Consider the following 18,566-nt stretch of genomic DNA (forward strand, 5'->3'; position numbering starts at 1 on the left):
CTATTACATCAGCCAGACATGTTTCTGAGCTACATGCCCTGTCTATTAAGCCACCTTATTTAGTTTTTCATAAAGACAGGGTTTCTTTACGTACCAGTCCTTCATTTGTTCCCAAAGTTTGTTCTTCTGCCACATTGAACCAGTCCATTGAGCTTCCAGTCTTCTTTCCCAATCATAGCAATGCAGCGGAATACCGATGTTCATCGTGTTTCACTGTTGCAGTCATTACTCTTGGGTTATCCTGCTGGCAGGCTACCCGCAGTCGGCCAGAATTCCAAAGTCTAGGTCCGGCGTCAGTTGCTGTCACCTCTTCCCTGACGTCAGAGCGCCAGGGGTATAAAAGATGCAGCCGACGCCATTTACTCCAGTCTTTCTTGCCGCGCGGTGCCCGAAGCAAAAGCAGTTCGCAAGTGCTGGTCGGCCGACTCCTGTGATTTTCAAATCTGAATTTCAGAACCGAAGTCTTCATTAAAGCTAAGTACCCCGTTGGGGAAGCTTTTTTCTTGCTCCAGACCGATGTCAGAAAAAGTTAACTTCTATTTCTTGTGGGAAGCATATACCTCATAAGGATTTTCACTCTTACTGTATTCCTTGCCTAGGCCCTGATCACAACATTGCTAGCTGTCGGTTTTGTGCTAGATTCAACCAACGCACTATCAAGCGTCTGTTTGATTTTGTATTTCATTACTTTGGCAGAAGATTTAATTATATAATGCCAGTGGAACAACCGACAACCTGAGTTTACAAAAAACGCAAGGACAAGAATAGGCATCCGAGGTCCAAAACCGACGGCGAAGCCTCTTCTAGGCCAGTTGCCGGTTCTCATTTTGGTGCTTTTGCAGCCCCTGGCGCCCGCTACCGACTCCCACATGGAGCCGACTGGGCCTCTGGAAACTCAAGGTATTTGACACTCGGAAAGCAATCCCTCAGATGGGTCCGGAGCCGCTGAGCAGGCATCTGCTTCTGAGGGTGTCTTCAGACCTACACAACTATATGTTAAGCCATCTTCAGCTTCAAAGACAAAGACTAAAGCAGCTCTAAAGACAAAGAAACAAGTACAGCATTCTCCTATTCAGACTTCCACGCCTAAAAAACAGATGCTCAAAATGGCCGAAGATCTAATTACTTTGATCAGGGGCTCCCATTCCCCTCCTGATAAGAGGCCTAGGCAAGAGATAGTGTATGATTCTTCTGATCAGATATCTATTTCCTCTGATTCCTCTTCTGAACAGGATTACTCCATGCTTCCCTATGAGGATTCTGATGCTGAAGAAATCCATTCCTTCAGCCTCTCCTCCTGAGGACTATTCTTTTGGGGAAGCACTACATACTATGAGGGAGCATTTCCACTGGGAGAGCCGAGATTATTCTGAGTCTAAGAAAAGTCTCAGAGACTTCTTGCTTTTTCCTCAGCACAGACCCCTTGCTATTCCACCTGTCCTAGACATTGTAGATGATGTATTTTCAGAGTCCGGACTGTCCCCTGACTCTTTACCCCCCTGCACCTGCTAAGCCAGACAGATACTACAGGGTCCCGGAGTCTCATAAATTCCTATATGAAAACCCAGCTGCTGACCCAGAAACTATTTCTCAGGGTCCCAAGGGGGTTAAAGCTTCCACTGCAAAAAACCCGTCCCCTCTGATAGGGATTCTAGGACTCTAGACAGATGGGGAAAAAAAGTTTACACTTCTGCCACCCTGGCTGTAAGGGCTTTAAATTGTCAGTTTCATATGCTTAAATATCAGCAATATTTAATGTCACTACTTAAACAGAAAATGTTGACAAATACTGAATGTTCAGAGAACAAGGAATTGCAGGATTTATTGCATGCAACTGAACAAGTGGGAAAGCATACTTTGCAATGCAGTTATGATTCACTGGAGGCCTCTTGCAGGGTCGCTGTTACAGGTTCTGTTATTAGAAGGCATGCTTGGTTAAAGGAATAAAATCTGCCTGATCATGTTAAAGCAAAATTATTAGATGCACCATTACAGCATGATGCTTTGTTTGGTACTAAAGCAGAAGAGGTGTTGGAAAAAAAATGGAGGATAAAGCAAAATCTGTGCAGTCAGTCAATCAAGGATTTCTTACAGGTACAGCCACCCAGGTTTAGCAGGAACTGGCCTTCTAAAAACTGGTCCTTTCCAGTCTCAGACAAACCAGAAAGAGGCAGATACAGGTGTCCCAGAGGCAGATCTCAGCCCCAAGGCTCAAACAGGCCTAAACAATGGGGTGCTCCTACCTCCAAAAGCGGAGAAGACAAATCACAGCCTTACAGGAAACAGTCCCAATGACTTTCCTCTATCAGTTCCAAGCAATTTTCTTTTGACAGCCCCCTTAGGGGGAAAACTAGCACTTGTTTCTTCAAATTGACAAATGGTTACCCAAGACAAATGGCTTCTGAACATAGTGTCCCAAGGCTTACAGGTTCCACTTTCACACCCTACCAAGGTCAAAGGGCATGCCAGACCTGCCACATAATCAATGGGCAGAGGCACAAAAACAAATTACAGCCCTCATGGACATGAGGGCCATTCAGCAAGTACCACAACAAGAGCAGGGGCAAGGATTTTACTCCAGACTTTTTCTAGTACCCAGGAAGGACAAAACCTGGAGACCAATACTGGACCTGTCTATACTAAATACGTTTCTGGAAGTTCCAAAATTCAAAATGTTGACTCTTCAGCAGCTACTGCCCATGCTGGACAAGAGGGCTTGGCTCGTAACTTTGGACCTAAAGGAGGCATACCTGCATGTCCCAATCAGACAATCTTGCAGACGATACCTCAGATTCATAGCTGGCTCAATGCATTACCAATTCTCTGCACTGCCCTTTGGCTTATCTACTGTGCCCAGGGTCTTTACAAAATGCCTGGCACCAGTAATTGCGTTTTGCAGACAAAAGGGAATTCAAATATATCCCTACTTGGACGACTGCCTAATTCAAGCAGAGAACAAAGACACTCTTCTAAAGCATCTGGCGTTTGTAAAAAGATTACTAATTGGCCTAGGGTACACAGTAAATGAAAAGAAATCAAAACTAGTGCCCTATTAAGAGGCAGTATTCCTGGGTGCAAGCTTAAATACAACTGCCAGACAAGTAAAAACAACTGACTACTTACTTCAAAAAATTGGCAACAAAAACCCACTTATCTGCAAGGAAAATCCTGCTGGCCTTGGGTTCAGTGGCGGCTGGTGACTTCAAATCAAAGGGGGGCTGCAGGAGACAGCTGAAAGGGTGGGGTCAATAGGAAGGGGTGTGGCCAACTAGAAAGGGGGGGGGGCTATGCTCAAAATCACAAAAAAACTAACTAAATACACTGCCGTGGGTGCCAAACCGTCATTATGAGAGTCCAATCAAGACAAAATGAAGTGTAAAAGAATAAAAATATTTCAATGCATTGGATGCATGACAGCTTACTTAATATCTAGATGGAAACAAAAAGGTTGTGAGGCATGAAAAAATAAAATTACTTTTTTAAATACATTAATGGAATGCCAGTCAAAATCAAGTATAAGAAAAACAAGCAGCACTCATCTCAAACCACTTCTTGCACTGCAGTTCTAATTATAATTTATATTCAGCTTTATTAAAGTACCAAGTAACATGCTGAAAGTAGAAATCTCTGATGCCCCCACTTGTATAATGTTCCTTATCCAAAAAAAGACCTGCTACCTGACAACTATCTACTTGTTTCATGGGGAAAACATGATCAAAGTAAAAAATGAAAAGCAAACAAGAAATAAGCTCAAGATACATTGCTTAAAAGGATTACTGTACAGGTTATGGACCACGCGATTGGCATTCTGTTTAGTTTACGGGTAAAGCCTGCAGAGATGACTGGAAGTCTCCAAATGTAATGAGCTTCTTAAAATAATGTAATCCTGTCCTTTATTACAAATACTGTCATATGCATTTCAATACCCAAGGCTTATACATTATCTAGTTAAGTATTCTCTACATGGCAACAACAGAAAGGCTTTCAATGTTGGCAATTCTTTAACCGTATGCTTATTAAAGCTTGCTTGCATCTTACAATCTCAGCCAAGCTCAACTGATGGTCATTAAAGTATTGCTACTTAAACACAGAGCAACAGGCACCGAGTAATAAGCATAAATCAACAGTACAAAAAATATGACAGAAACCAGACCATTCTGCAAAAATCAAGGACAGATGAAAAGCCACTGCTGTACTTGTGTCTACCTTGGATGGGGGGATACCCTGCACATTTACACTGCATAACTACTCCTTGCCTTGCTTCGACACATCCAGAGTCACTACATGGGGGAGTGGGATGCAACAAGTATGTCACAATTTGAAATGTCTCTGGCTGACTGTGATGACCCTAACACATTTGTCATACCTCTCAACCTCAGAGCAAGAAATCTTGACAAAAGCCATACAAAGAAATGGAACAAAGGCCCAAAAACAAGGGCAATTTTTAAAAATATTGCTCTTATAAACTTAGAAAGATAATAGAATAGGTCTTGCATTAGTATGAATTTTCTGAATGGTATGAAATCTGAAACTCAAATGTTTGTCATTTTCTAACTTCAGTCTTTAATGATTTGTCACTAATTTGCCAAAAAAACACAATTTTATGAAAAATGGACCAAAAATGTGATGTAAAAATATAAAATAGCCACACAATACAGCTGGGAACCTGTCAAAGAAGGGACACTTTAATATTAGTACTGCTAACTTGAGCAGCTGACAAAATAAAAATTTCTGAAATAAAAAGTAATCTATAACTATGATTATAGTTATTTCTTAATTGTAAACCCTCCATGTTTTCTTCCAAAATTGCTATTTTGCGGAGGGATTATTAGGGGAAGAGCAACATTTTGAGCCAAAATCAGGGACAGTTGAGAGGTTTGGCTATGCCTAATTCTATAAAGCAATTTGCATGTATGTACCTCTCAACCTGTTAATGCAGTAAATCTGGACAAGGCCAAATATATTGGGGGAACATATAAACAGTACTAAAAATTGCTCTTGTATAAACTGAGACAGTTGATAGAACAAGTCTTACTTTAGCATGCATTGGTTATGAAGTCTGAAACTCAGTGTTTCATTTAGTGACTTAATTCCTAAATGATTTGTCACAAATTTTATGAGGAACAAACCAAAAATAAGAAGCAAAAATCTATTCATTCTTTGAAAATCTGGACAGTTGGGAGGTATAGTTCAGCTGGGGCTGTCTAAGTTTGCCGCCCTTCCCCCTCACAAAATCATGGTCAAATGGAGCCTCCTCCTGCAGCCATTCCAATGATCCCATTACTTGGCTATTTCACTCCAATTACCATAAACACTAATGCGCATACTGATTTACTTCCATGATGATTTGGACTTCATTTGAAAGTTTTATTTTGCATTTTACAGCACAAACACCAAGCCATCTGCTAAACAAACTTAGCATTAAAACTTCTCTGCCCTTGAAACTCACATTCATTGAAACGGCATTGAAACCCACATTCAAAGAAAATACATTTTACCAGTGGCAGATAAAGATTAATTCTGGGCTGTTTTCAAATCATAGGCCCCTTGCATATGAAACATACATATGATCTTTGATACACCTTTCTATTGTTTTGAATATTTTTCCAGTAAACAATTAAACAAAATGCATGCACCAATAATGACAAAACTGCCCAATTCAGAAAATTTCCTTCATCAAAGTCTACTCAAACTTCTACAGTCCACCATTATCAGTAAATATGCACAATTCTACAGTCCACCATTATCAGTAAATATACACAATCTCTGAAGTAAAAAAAGTCATCTAAATAATTCCACATTAAATAAATAAACCTTTATATTTCATGGTTTCATCGAAAAATAGTGTCTGATGCCCCTGAGGAATAAATTGCCTATATTATATTAAAATGATAAGCTAGTAATATTGCAATAGGAAATGGATGGCAAACAGATAACAGGCTCATAGTTAGTATCAACTTTTTCAGTACAGCAGCATTCACCCCTTGTGGGAGTAAAACCAACAACCTTCTGCACCAAAAGCAAGTACACAGCCTGTTGTGCTATTAACATTGCAAGCTGATTTTCCATAAGCAGCACTAAACTTCTCTTCCCCTGCAGCTCTCAGCTCCTTATAAAATCTATTCAATACTCAACTGCATCTCAACTTTGCAGCACAAGAAATCTGGAAAAAGCCAAATTTATTGGGGGGGGGGGCTCAAAAGGCCAAAAAACCAGGGACACATTAAACATTGCTTGTATAATCTTGGAAAGTTGTAGAAAATGCTGTGTTACCACCATACCATACCACGTTTTACTGCCAAGGTCCCTGTGCAAAAGAGTCAGAGCAACATACCACTACGCCATATCAGCTGCTTTGTGAAAGAGAGGAAGACTGAAACTTAAATGGCTATCATTTAATGAATTCAGTTCTCTCCATAGCTGTCAACCTCTTAGCACAAAACACCTGGACAAACCCAGTAATGAGGGAATACAGCCCTCAGACATATTCAGTGAATTCAGTTCTTGCCATAGTTGTCAACCTTAGCACAAAAAACTGGACAAAGCCAATAATGGGGCAATACAGTCCCAAAAATAAGGACACATTTCAAATATTCATCTTATAAACTTAGAAAATTGCTAGAATAAAAGGCCGTGTTACTATGTATTTTCTGAAGAATATGAAGTCTGAAATTCAAATGCCTGTCAATTTTATTTAACATTTGTTAATCAGGACAATCTGACTTGGAACAAAAAAACAATTTTCAGCAGAGGCCCAGGAAGAAATAATGCAGACATGTCTTTATAACATGGGAGGACACAAAAGCAAACCCACACAAACACAGGGAGAAGATGCAGACCCCACACAGAAGGCACCCCAGCCAAGAATCAAACCCAAGAACCTGCAGCCATGAAGCAACAATACTACCACTGCACCATCAAATATCAAGCATTGCAACATTTAGAAACCACAGATATTATGAGGAACAGATCAGATCAAATAGGAGGCAAAAATCTGCATTTTTTTTACAAATGGTGGTGGGTAGGGAATTCAGGTCCTTAACACCTGCATACAAGGTACAGGGTTCAAGCATGAGTATCTCTACCCAACACCATTTGTTCTCTAGCCACCAGTATATAATAACTGGGGCATTTTACACACACACACACACACACACACACACACACACACACACACACTCCCTACTTCTGTCTCTTTCATTCTCTCTCACACACACACAGTCCCTTCTTCTGTCTCTTTCTTTCTCTCTCTCTCTCACACACACACACACACACACACACACACACACACACACACACACACACACACACACACACACACAGTCCCTTCTTCTGTCTCTTTCTCTCTCTCACACACACACACACACACACACACACACACACACACACACACACACACACAGTCCCTTCTTCTGTCTCTCTCTCTCACACACACACACACACACACACACACACAGTCCCTTCTTCTGTCTCTTTCTTTCTCCCACACACACACACACACACACACACACACACACAGTCCCTTCTTCTGTCTCTTTCTTTCTCACACACACACACACACACACACACACACACACACACAGTCCCTTCTTCTGTCTCTTTCTTTCTCTCTCTCTCACACACACACACACACACACACACACACACACACACACACACACACACACACAGTCCCTTCTTCTGTCTCTTTCTTTCTTTCTCTCTCTCTCTCTGCACATAGTCCCTTCTTCGGTCTCTTTCTTTCTCTCTCTCTCTCACACACACACACACACACACACACACACACACACACACACACACACACACACAGTTCCTTCTCCTGTCTCTCTCGCTCACACACACACACACACACACACACACACACACACACACACACACACACACAGTCCCTTCTTCTGTCTCTTTCTCTCTCTCTCTCTCACACACACACACACAGTCCCTTCTTCTGTCTCTTTCTTTCTCTCTCTCTCACACACACACACACACACACACACACACACACACACACACACACACACACACACACACACACACACACACACACACACAGTCCCTTCTTCTGTCTCTTTCTTTCTCACACACACACACACACACACACACACACACACACACACACACACACACACACACAGTCCCTTCTTCTGTCTCTTTCTTTCTCTCTCTCTCTCTCACACACACACACACACACACACACACACACACACACACAGTCCCTTCTTCTGTCTCTTTCTTTCTCTCTCTCTCTCACACACACACACACACACACACACACACACACACACACACACACACACACACAGTCCCTTCTTCTGTCTCTTTCTTTCTCTCTCGCTCACACACACACACACACACACACACACACACACACACACACAGTCCCTTCTTCTGTCTCTTTCTTTCTCTCTCGCTCACACACACACACACAGTCCCTTCTGTCTCTTTCTTTCTCTCTTTCACACACACACACACACACACACACACACACACACACACACACTCTCTCTCACACACACACACACACACACACACACACACACACAGTCTTCTTCTGTCTCTTTCTTTCTCTCTCTCACACACACACAGTCCCTTTTTCTGTCTCTCTCACACACACACACACACACACACACACACACATACATACATACACACACACACACACACAGTCCCTTCTTCTGTCTCTTTCGTTCACACGTGCACGCACACACACTCCTACCAGATCAGCGACTACCCGGCCGCACACACTCCTACCAGCCCAGCGATCAGCTCTCCTGCACGACCCAATCCAGGGACCACCTACTAAATCCTCCTGCATACGACCCGGCCGATCAGCTACTAAATCCTCCTGCATACGACGACCCAGCCGCACACACTCCTACCAGCCCAGCAATCAGCTCGCTCTCCTGCACGACCCAATCCAGCGACCACCGACTCCTCCTGCACGACCCAATCCAGCGACCACCGACTCCTCCTGCATACGACCAGGCCGGTACATCCAATCCAGGATTGACCAAGTAAACTCCTGCATGCTGCTGCTACTAAATCCTGCATGCTCCTCCTTCACCAAACGACCGATCAGTACTCCCGCGCATGCACTAAGTCTTGCAAGTCCTGCGAGAGCCGCTCAGTCCTCTTATTGGCTCTGACTGTGGCTGAAGCAGTCCGGAGCTCCTCTGTGTGGTGCGGTTGTCACCGCACAGAATCATGGTATCTCACAGCAATGCATGCTGGGTACCTGTTTGTCCCTATCTGGACTGCCGGTAAGGCAGTCATAAATTTTTTGTTTCACAGATATTTTTTTGTTTTATTTTGTAGGTGGGGGGACTGCAGTCCGATAGGACGAGCCGCCCCTGCTTGGGTTTCATGGCATCCTGCATTCTACTAATTCCATATGCCAGACTGCATATGAGGAAACTACAATGGTATCTGAAAAGTGTTTAGACTCAGCATTGCCACAGCCTGGAGACAGTAATTGCACTCATTCACTGCCTACAGCAGGAATTTCGATGGTGGGCAGAAGCCTGTCACCACAACAAGGGTTTGCCATTCAGTTTATCCACAGCCAGGCAGACACTGACAACGGATGCATCAGATTATGCCTGGGGGGCCCATATGGCAGGAAAATGTATTCAGGGCACATGGCCTGCAAACCAGATGCATCTTCACATCAATCAAAAAGAGATGCTAGCTGTTCAAAATGCCCTGACAGCTTTGAAGGACCTGCTTCATCCAGGACAATTACTGATGAAGACGGACAACACTACGGTCATGTGGTACATAAACAAGCAGGGAGGTATTCATTCCTACCCCCTCTGCAGACAAGCAATGACCTTATGGGACACAGCATTGGTTTTTCAAGTTCACCTGCAAGCACAATTCCTGCCAAGAAAAACAAACACTCTGGCAGAGGAACTAAGCAGAAACCTCATGGATCCCCACTAATGGAAACTGGATCCACAAGTCTTCAGGATGATAATAAGGAAATGGGGATGCCCAGACATAGATCTATTTGCCTCCCCTCACAACTGTCAATTGCAGAGATTTTGCACAAGGATTTACCACAAGCAAGCATGGAAAGTGGACGCCCTATCATTCAGCTGGAAAAATCTAGCAGTATATACTTTTCCTCCACTGCCTCTCCTTCCCAGAGTACTCCTAAAGGTCAGACAAGAGAAGCCAAAAATGATTCTGATTGCACCAGACTGGCCATGCCAGCACTGGTACCCATTCCTAAAGAGCTTGTCTCAAGATCCAGCATGGATATTGCTTCAAACTTCTCACTTGCTGACCCAACAAAACAATCAGATCCTACACAGCCAACTCAGGACCTTAAATCTGGCAGCATGGCGGATAATGTAGCCATTCAGAAAACTCCTCTTTCAAAAGCTGTTATGGATGTTATCTTGGAGGCCCAGTACCAGAAAATCTTATGCAGAAAAATGGAAGAGATTCTGTGCTTGGAACCAGGAACAAGGCATTGACACGTCTGTACCAAATATTCCTCAGATTTTACAATACCTAACTGAGATGCTGAACAAAGGCCTTTCTTTCTTATCAATTAAGATTCATGCCTCTGCCATTTCTGCACATTACAATACGGAACCACCTGTCTTTTCTCATTCTTTAATAAGGCAGTACCTCAGAGGGGCCAAAAACATTAGGCCTCCAAGGAGAGCACCAATTCCGGCCTGGGACCTCAATTATGTTTTGGAAAAACTCACACTGCCTCCTTTCGAGCCAGCATCAACAGCGGATATTAAATTCTTATCCTGGAAAACAGCTCTGCTCCTAGCCATAACCTCTGCAAGGCGAGTCTCGGAGTTACAAGCACTCATGGCTCTGGAACCTTTCATCATTTTTCATCCAGACAGGGTTTCTCTGAGGACAAACCCTGCATTTATGCCTAAAGTGGTGTCCAGTGTGGCCCCCAATCAAACCATTCACTTGCCTACCTTTTACCCAAACCCACAAAACAAGGGTGAGAAAATTCTGCACTCTTTGGACATACACAGGCAGTTACGCTTCTACTTGGACAGAACTAAAGCTTTCAGAAAGACTGAGCAACTTTTATTGTCATATGTTGCAGGATCACAAGGAAAGGCTATCTCAAAACAGACTATTTCTAAATGGATAGGCCATTGCATCCGTTTCTGCTATTCTCAACATGGCAAATCAGTGCCTAAGGGGATTAGGCCTCATTCCACCAGAGCAGCAGCCACTTCAGCAGCCTTCCTCAGAGGAGTACCAACCAAAGAAATCTTAGAGGCTGCAGCTTGGAGTTCAGTGCACACCTTACAAAGCACTACCACTTGCCTCTCTACTCTAAGTCCAGAGCAGGCTTCGCCACTGCAGTTCTGCAGGGCCTCATAGCCTCTCCTAATCCTATTTAGCCCAGCCACCCATCCTCAGCTTTGGGATTCTACCCAAGAGTAATGACTGCAACAGTGAAACATGATGAACATAATACAGTTGTGTACCTACCATAAATGTAGATGTTCGAGTGTATTCACTGTTGCAGTCCAGGTTACCCACCCACCACCCCCCTTCTCTTTGCTGGTACTTATCTGCACTTCTCTATCCTATACAACCTTTTTGGTGTATTTGCTTGTAGATAAAGGAATATTTTTTTTTGTGCATGCATTTCTTATTGGTATATTTTTCAGCCTACCTCTTTGGGGCACCTGACATCTGGGGCAAGAAGAAAATGACGTTGGCTGCATATTTTATACCCCTGGCGCTCTGACGTCAGGGAAGAGGCGACAGCAACCGACGCCGGACCTAGACTTTGGAATTCTGGCCGACTGCGGGTAGCCTGCCAGCAGGATAACCCAAGAGTAATGACTGGAACAGTGAATACACTCGAACATCTACATTTGTGGTAGGTACACAACTGTACTTTTTCACCAGTTGGATGTTCACAGACAGCTGTGTTACTATTTGCAACGGACCAAAGAATTTCGGAAGTCAAACCAGTGGTTGTTTCATTTTCTGATTCCAAATTGGACTTACCAGTTTCTAAGGTGACATTGTCTAACTGTATTTTGAGTTGCATTGTTTTCATCTACAGCTCGAGGGCAGAGCCGTACCCCACAGGATCAAGGCTCACTCTACCAGGTCTCTGTCTACCTCTGCAGCCTTCCATGACAGGGTACCAATTGATCATATCTGTGCAGCAGCTACGTGGGCTACCCCTCACACCTTCATTACTCATAAGTTGGATTTGGCTTCTAGGGGTAGAGCATACTTTGGCTCCACGGTGCTCAGGAGTATCTTCCAATGAGTCAGCCAAGAATAAGGCACTAGGGACGCTGTCCCATATGTAAAAATGAAGGTGAGATTGGACTACCTAAATGTACTCACCATAACGTTCCATGTTGGTAGTCCATCTCGCCCTTCATTTTTACCAAACCTCCCTCCTGCCCCCATCCTGGAAGATCTGGAGGTAATAATTTGTTGGCGACCCTTTAGTATTGGTTTGTTGGTTAAGGGTTTCTTTCTATCTCTTTCTATCGCTAGTGAGCAGCAAACAAGATCTGGGGATTGCACTGGTGCACCATGGGATACCTGCTTAGCCACGAGCCAACCAGAAGTCTTCGAGCTTGAAAATCGGCCTCTGCTCCGAACCCATATGCAAAAATGAAGGGTGAGATGGACTACCAACATGGAACATTATGGCGAGTACATAACTTCTTTTTGCCTGTGTCAGAAGTGATAATTCTATACAGGTGTTAAAGTTGACTTTTGCAGTAGGTAACTGTTTCTTCCCTGCCGTGCCAGCCTGTGGGCATTTTAGTTTCATTATTTTTTTTCCATTACTCTGTCCCATTTAAACTAGTTGCTGTATCTGTTGTTGTAGAAGACTAGTGGGGCTTTGAATGTGTCCTTCATATTGCTATATTTCTAAGAGAGAGAAGCATTTCCTGTTTAATGCCTAGCTGATAAAAAGGCTATCTAATGTGTAGAAAAGCCATCTACCATGTTTGTCTTAACTGCTGCAAGAGCAGCAGTTTTGAAAAGCTTATTTAACGTAGTTTTTATGCAACTGTTTTAACTTTAATAGCTGGTGCTGTTGATACTTAAGATGCTTGTGAATAAGCTGATTTATGCGGAGTCATCGCTTCAAGACCAAAGGCATTAGGTGATCAAAACCTACAAAGACTGCATGAAATTTAGGGTATCCCAAATAGGATTAAAAAAAAAGACATTATGGGAAGGGGGGGGGGGGCTTGCCTTCCTTTACTCTGTACTCCCATGTGGGATGGCTCTACTGTAACCTCTGCGGCCACACGTGTAGGAAGTAGTAGTATTTGGTTTTTGTACAACGCGTACTGAATATTCCATCCACCAGCCCAAAAGTTGCTTGACCCAGCATTAAAACACGACAGTGGGGAGAGGTGCGAGGCTACAGGTGGCTTTTCATCTTATCAAGCTGAGAATTTCATTAACTTCAGATTTAGCCATATTTTGTTGTTTTAGTACCTTAACGTGTAATTGACAAAACATTCACATGTATATGAGGACGCGTGACATGTTATAACTAACTTAAACCTAAGTTTGTTTGCAGTCTGTATAGTATTTAAGTAGAATCTGCTGCTGTCTTAGAAGGTCAGAGTACTGAGCGTAAATGTCCGTGGAATACTTGGAATATGGAGAAAAGGCATTGCTCATTAGAAATCTGTCACTTCATATTTACCTTGTTTTCACTAACTGATCATCAGTCATTGTACTGTGACCAGGGCTTACCATACTGGTAAAGTATAAGGAAAAAGTGTGTAGAAATCTGAGATACATGTATTGTAATGCAGTGACATGGATGCCCGTTTAGGAGCTTATGCAGTTCTTGTATCTTTGCTGTGTTTACTTCATTGTGGTGAATTTGAATTTGTCTGGTCTTTGTGGTCTCTTATAGGTTCATAGGTAGGTACTAGGCTGTCGGCCCAAGGGCCTAAATAAGCCTAGCCAACAAAGTTCCCTGGCTTACGCCAACCCAAGAAAGTTAATTTCCTGTGCCCCTGCAAAGTCTAATCTTCTGCAAATTTAGACAAAAAGCTATCAGTCGCTTGTATATTTGGGGTGGGGGTCCATAAATCTAGATAAAAAAGTTATGTACTTAACATAACGTTCAGTGTGAGGAGTACTGATGGGTTCGGAGCTGATCCCTCAGCTCCGAGTCGGCGCCTACTGCAAAACTCGAGGCCAAGTCCCTATCCTATGATGCACCTTGAGTTACCTTAGATCTTGTTTGCTGCATATAATAATACCTTATGTCATTCTATAACTCCATAAGAGAGAGAGTATACAAGGGTTGAGTGACCAGGAAGGATCTGGCATCTACGTCTTCTGAGAGTCCAGGAGGGAGGGACATAAGAATGAAGGCGAGATGAACAACTCGCATGGAACATTCTTGACTGCATATGTTATCAGTGGATCCTTTGAGATGCCATACCTGTTGAGGGAGACTTCTTGTTAATGTCCCCATGGTCACCTTCTTTGAAGAACAGAATTATGTTCATCCTTGTCTCTTTCCATTCACTTCACTCCACTGTGTTTTTTTTTAATTTCTTATTAAAAAGACACTGTAGAAATTCTCTTGTAGGTTTGTCTAACATAGCAGTTTGTTGTTTCTGTTCTGTAGTCCTGTGAAGCTATTACTTTATTAAAAGTACATAAATGGACAAGATTCATTGTGAGATTTGATGGCTGTTTGTAATGAGCGGAGTCTGCATTCGATAGACTGTTGGAGAATGGAAGACTTGCATGATAGATTACTGCTTCAGCTTCTAATACTCAGCTGATAAGAGTATCGATTGACGCGAGTAAGGCTTATTAATACATTTTCTTTTACTCTAGTTTCTTTCGGAGGTGAGGCGTATATTCCACTCTGATTTGATGTTGCATGTTAAGATCTCTGGCTAGTGCATTTCATTTGGAATGATGTGGCATCTGTCACTTAAATGTTAATAAATGTGGAATGTTGGATAACTTATTTTATTTGCAAGTGTTTTGATTTTCTCCATTTTGTATAGTTTTATTGGAATATTAAAAGTAATTTCTAGCTATAGAATACTGTAGAAAATAATGACATTTGTTCTTGTTTGTTGTAGGCACCAAACATAGATGAGAAAGTAGATCTTCATTTTATTGCATTTGTTAATGCCGACGGGCACCTATATGAATTAGGTAAGTGTGTGTTGCATTTAACAAAGTTACTATGCACAGCACATTTAATTAACCTTGTTGATTGTGTGTGTTTTTTTTTTTTTTTTTTGAGAAGGGGCAGGAGTGTGTGGGTGATAGTTCCCTATAGCTGTAAAGTTGTTTTTTGATGTACTACACCGGATTTCAGGTAAAGCTCAGCTGAATTTATTTAAGAATCTCACTGAGAATGGTGTAGCTTCTAACATTACACAGGAAACTTTCCCAAGTGTAGCCAAGGATTTCCATGTTGCTACTCAGCCCAGTGTTGTAGAGAGAGGAAGCTCTTTCTGTGTCCTAGACAACATATTTGACTAGCAGTATGATCACTACAAGGAACAGATGATGATGGATGGGAATGAGTGACCTGTGGTGTTCCCCCCATTCTGGGGGGAAGCAGCCTATATCACTGCAATCATAGCATGAAGAACCAGGCAAGCTTTGCACTACAAGAAGTTTGACACTTGGTCAGAGGGTTGCACGTGCACCTCCTGAAGCCAGCCATAGTGAAACTCACAAGGCTGCTGCAAAGGGTGGGGGGGGTGAATTAGGGTGTGCCCATTCCCTTCGGCAGCAGTATGACTCTGCACTAATATCCTTGATCTCCTCATTGACCCCAGACATGGGTATGGTTGAGCCTGGGTGGGGGCTCTAGGTCAAGTCTAGTAGACCAATTGAACAAGGATAGGAACTGGTGTCAGTTCTTGGTCAGCTGTGAGGACTGGGGGAGATACCTATGTTATTGTGAGACAGCTGACTCTACCTCAGAGCTCACTTCCTGCAATAGTTTCTACTCATCCCATTGGACTTGCTGTTTTTTTCTGAGATGATTAAGGCTATTTGGAAGTCTTTAGCTAAGCATACTTTTATGCCAGATGGAAAAAATTCATTTTGTACAGAAGGATACCTAATGGTACCAGGGTTACATGGTCTGTAGGCAGTTATGACATCTCAAAGATCTGTATGATTTAGGTCTCTCTTATTCCTTAGATTTCTTAGTGAAGGTGTATATGTTCTGTTTCTCCACATTATGACCTTGTGGAGGTCCGAAATGTGAACCTGCACTGACTAGTGAAGCAGTTCTTTAGAGGAATACTGCATCTGCGTCTGTTATAGAGGATAAGAAAAATACGCTAGCCATCGAGTACAAGAAGTCTGTTTTTAATTCTGGATGAGTGCTTTCATTAATGAAGTATTAAATTTTTCAGAAGAAGTTAATATTTCATTAAGGAAAGCGCTCATCTAAAGTTAAAAACGAAGACATGCTGTACTGTACAAGTGGATCATTGTTGAATTTCAGTTCAATAATGAAATTACTGGAATTACAGTCTACGGACCCCCCCCCCCCCCCAAGGGGAGGAGTATGGTACAGTCCACACACAGCTCCATACATTTGAGAAGTCGTTAAGAAAGTTCAAAGGCCTGCAAGCTGACAGTCTTAACTTAAAATGTTCATTGGAACTAAACCAAGTGCCGAAAGGCTTACGAATATGAAAATTTCCCAATGAGACAGACAGGATCGATCATGCATGGTGACCTATTGGAACTTTTTGACCGCACTGGGGTTGGACCTAGTGCGGATTATTATTAGAGGAAATGATCGTAAACTGTGTGTACTAGAAAAAGAAATAACTGAAATAAACAGTTTAAATAGTGACTTGCTGTTTGAAGCTAACAAACATATATACCATTCTATTTTTGTTGAAACAGACAAATATAAGAAAGAAAATTTAGTCAGAAAACAAAAGAAAATATTAAGAGATACTAATGATTACATGCATAAAACTGTTTACCCTTTACCCAGTAAGCATGCTAAGGAACAAAATGGTTTGGCTAACAGTTCTGAAGATGAATTTAACAGAGACAATGAGCTATCAAGTGAGACTGTTGACAATGATTTTTTAGAACAGCCTCCACTCCCAAGAAGGTCCAAGAGAATACAGAACAGACAACAGAGACAATGGGGGGGGGGGGGGGGACAAGGAAGGAATTAATTCTACCAATAACACCAGTGGAGGAACTAGATGTTAGTGACATTAAGTTGAATGGACATAGTTAAAACTATCATTACAATGATGTGGTGCCTGTTGACCAATTTGTATGTGATTGTATTTCTAAGAATGGTTTTAATGTGTATAATTTTTCGCAGCACACCATAAGTGAAGTGCATATGACCTTGTTTAGTAAAGATTTTTCATTTGTGCCAAGTTTTAAACAAGATGTTGCTAAAGTATTAACTAATTTTAAACTTTTTATTAGACAATTAAACCTGAAGTTATATTTTTATGACAAACAGAAGTCAGTTGTACCTTATATTACACAACTAAAAAGGCAAAGTACATTTGTCCCACCAGATAATTTACATGTAGCTGCATTTGAGACTGTAAAAATGAAATAAGATGTATTCTTAAGAATTCAAGAAAACACCAGGAGTACAATTTAGCAAGAGATGAAAGGAATGTGTTGAAACAACTTAAAGAGCATAACCAGGTTAGAGTTATGAAGCCTGACAAGGGTGGGGGTGGGGGGGGTTGTTTTGATGGATCACCAGGATTATGTATGTAGAATTTGAGTTGTTAAATGACACTGAAACGTATGAGAGGGTCTCTATTAATGAGATGAGGAGAGCATATAGTAAAATTGACTGGGTTTTACATGATTTTTTTAACCCAGAATGTGCTTGGTTATACAGGGTATAAATAATATGACTGTGGTTTTCCCAATAACACCAGAGATATTTGGAATTCCAAAAATCCACAAAGATTTACACCCCCACCCCCACCCCATTTAGGCCCATTGTCTCTGCGACTGGTTCAAAAACTGAGCCTATAGCAGCATACATAGACGTCTGGTGTAAAAATTGTGTACAGTATTTTAAACACATTTTAAAGGATTTGTGGTACTGTTTAGAAATCTTAAGGGACACTTCCATTAATGATGACTTTTTATTTGTTACAGTTGATGTCACAAATTTATTCACCTCTGTACTCTATTACACCTCTATAATTTATTAGTTATTTAAATTCTACAACGTCATTTTTGAACTTTACATATAAAGTTGGTAATGAGAACATTGATTTTCTTGACATTGCACTAATTTAGGATAAAATGATAAGAAATTCATTTCTAGAGTGCATAGAAAGAAAACATACTCTAATTCCCTCCTACATTACAACAGTTGTCACCCCAACCATCAAAAAATAGTGTGTAGTAAAGGGCCAAATGGTTAGGATTTCAAGACTGACAAGTAGTGAAGGTGATTTTGAACAGAAAATGTATACTCTTGTAGGTATGTTTCAAGAAAGAGGTTACCCAAACAAGTTACTGATTAAAATTAGGAATCAAGTATGTAGAAAAAGAAAAGAAAAATTCTT

At 41.7% G+C, this 18,566-nt stretch overlaps 1 protein-coding gene across 1 annotated transcript in view; it reads left to right on the forward strand.

The window, feature by feature from the left end:
* The window catches only part of LOC122814212 (ubiquitin carboxyl-terminal hydrolase isozyme L4-like), a 609,903-nt gene that overhangs the window by 500,133 nt on the left and 91,204 nt on the right, over window positions 1-18,566 (forward strand). The window contains exon 9 of the mRNA XM_044086813.1: window positions 15,102-15,177. Within this exon, the coding sequence (XP_043942748.1) occupies window positions 15,102-15,177 (76 nt within the window). The remainder of the gene's footprint in view (window positions 1-15,101; window positions 15,178-18,566) is intronic.

Source organism: Protopterus annectens, chromosome 10.part0 (assembly GCF_019279795.1).
Source record: "Protopterus annectens isolate FY-2018-M chromosome 10.part0, PAN1.0, whole genome shotgun sequence".
Classification (NCBI taxonomy): domain Eukaryota; kingdom Metazoa; phylum Chordata; order Ceratodontiformes; family Protopteridae; genus Protopterus; species Protopterus annectens.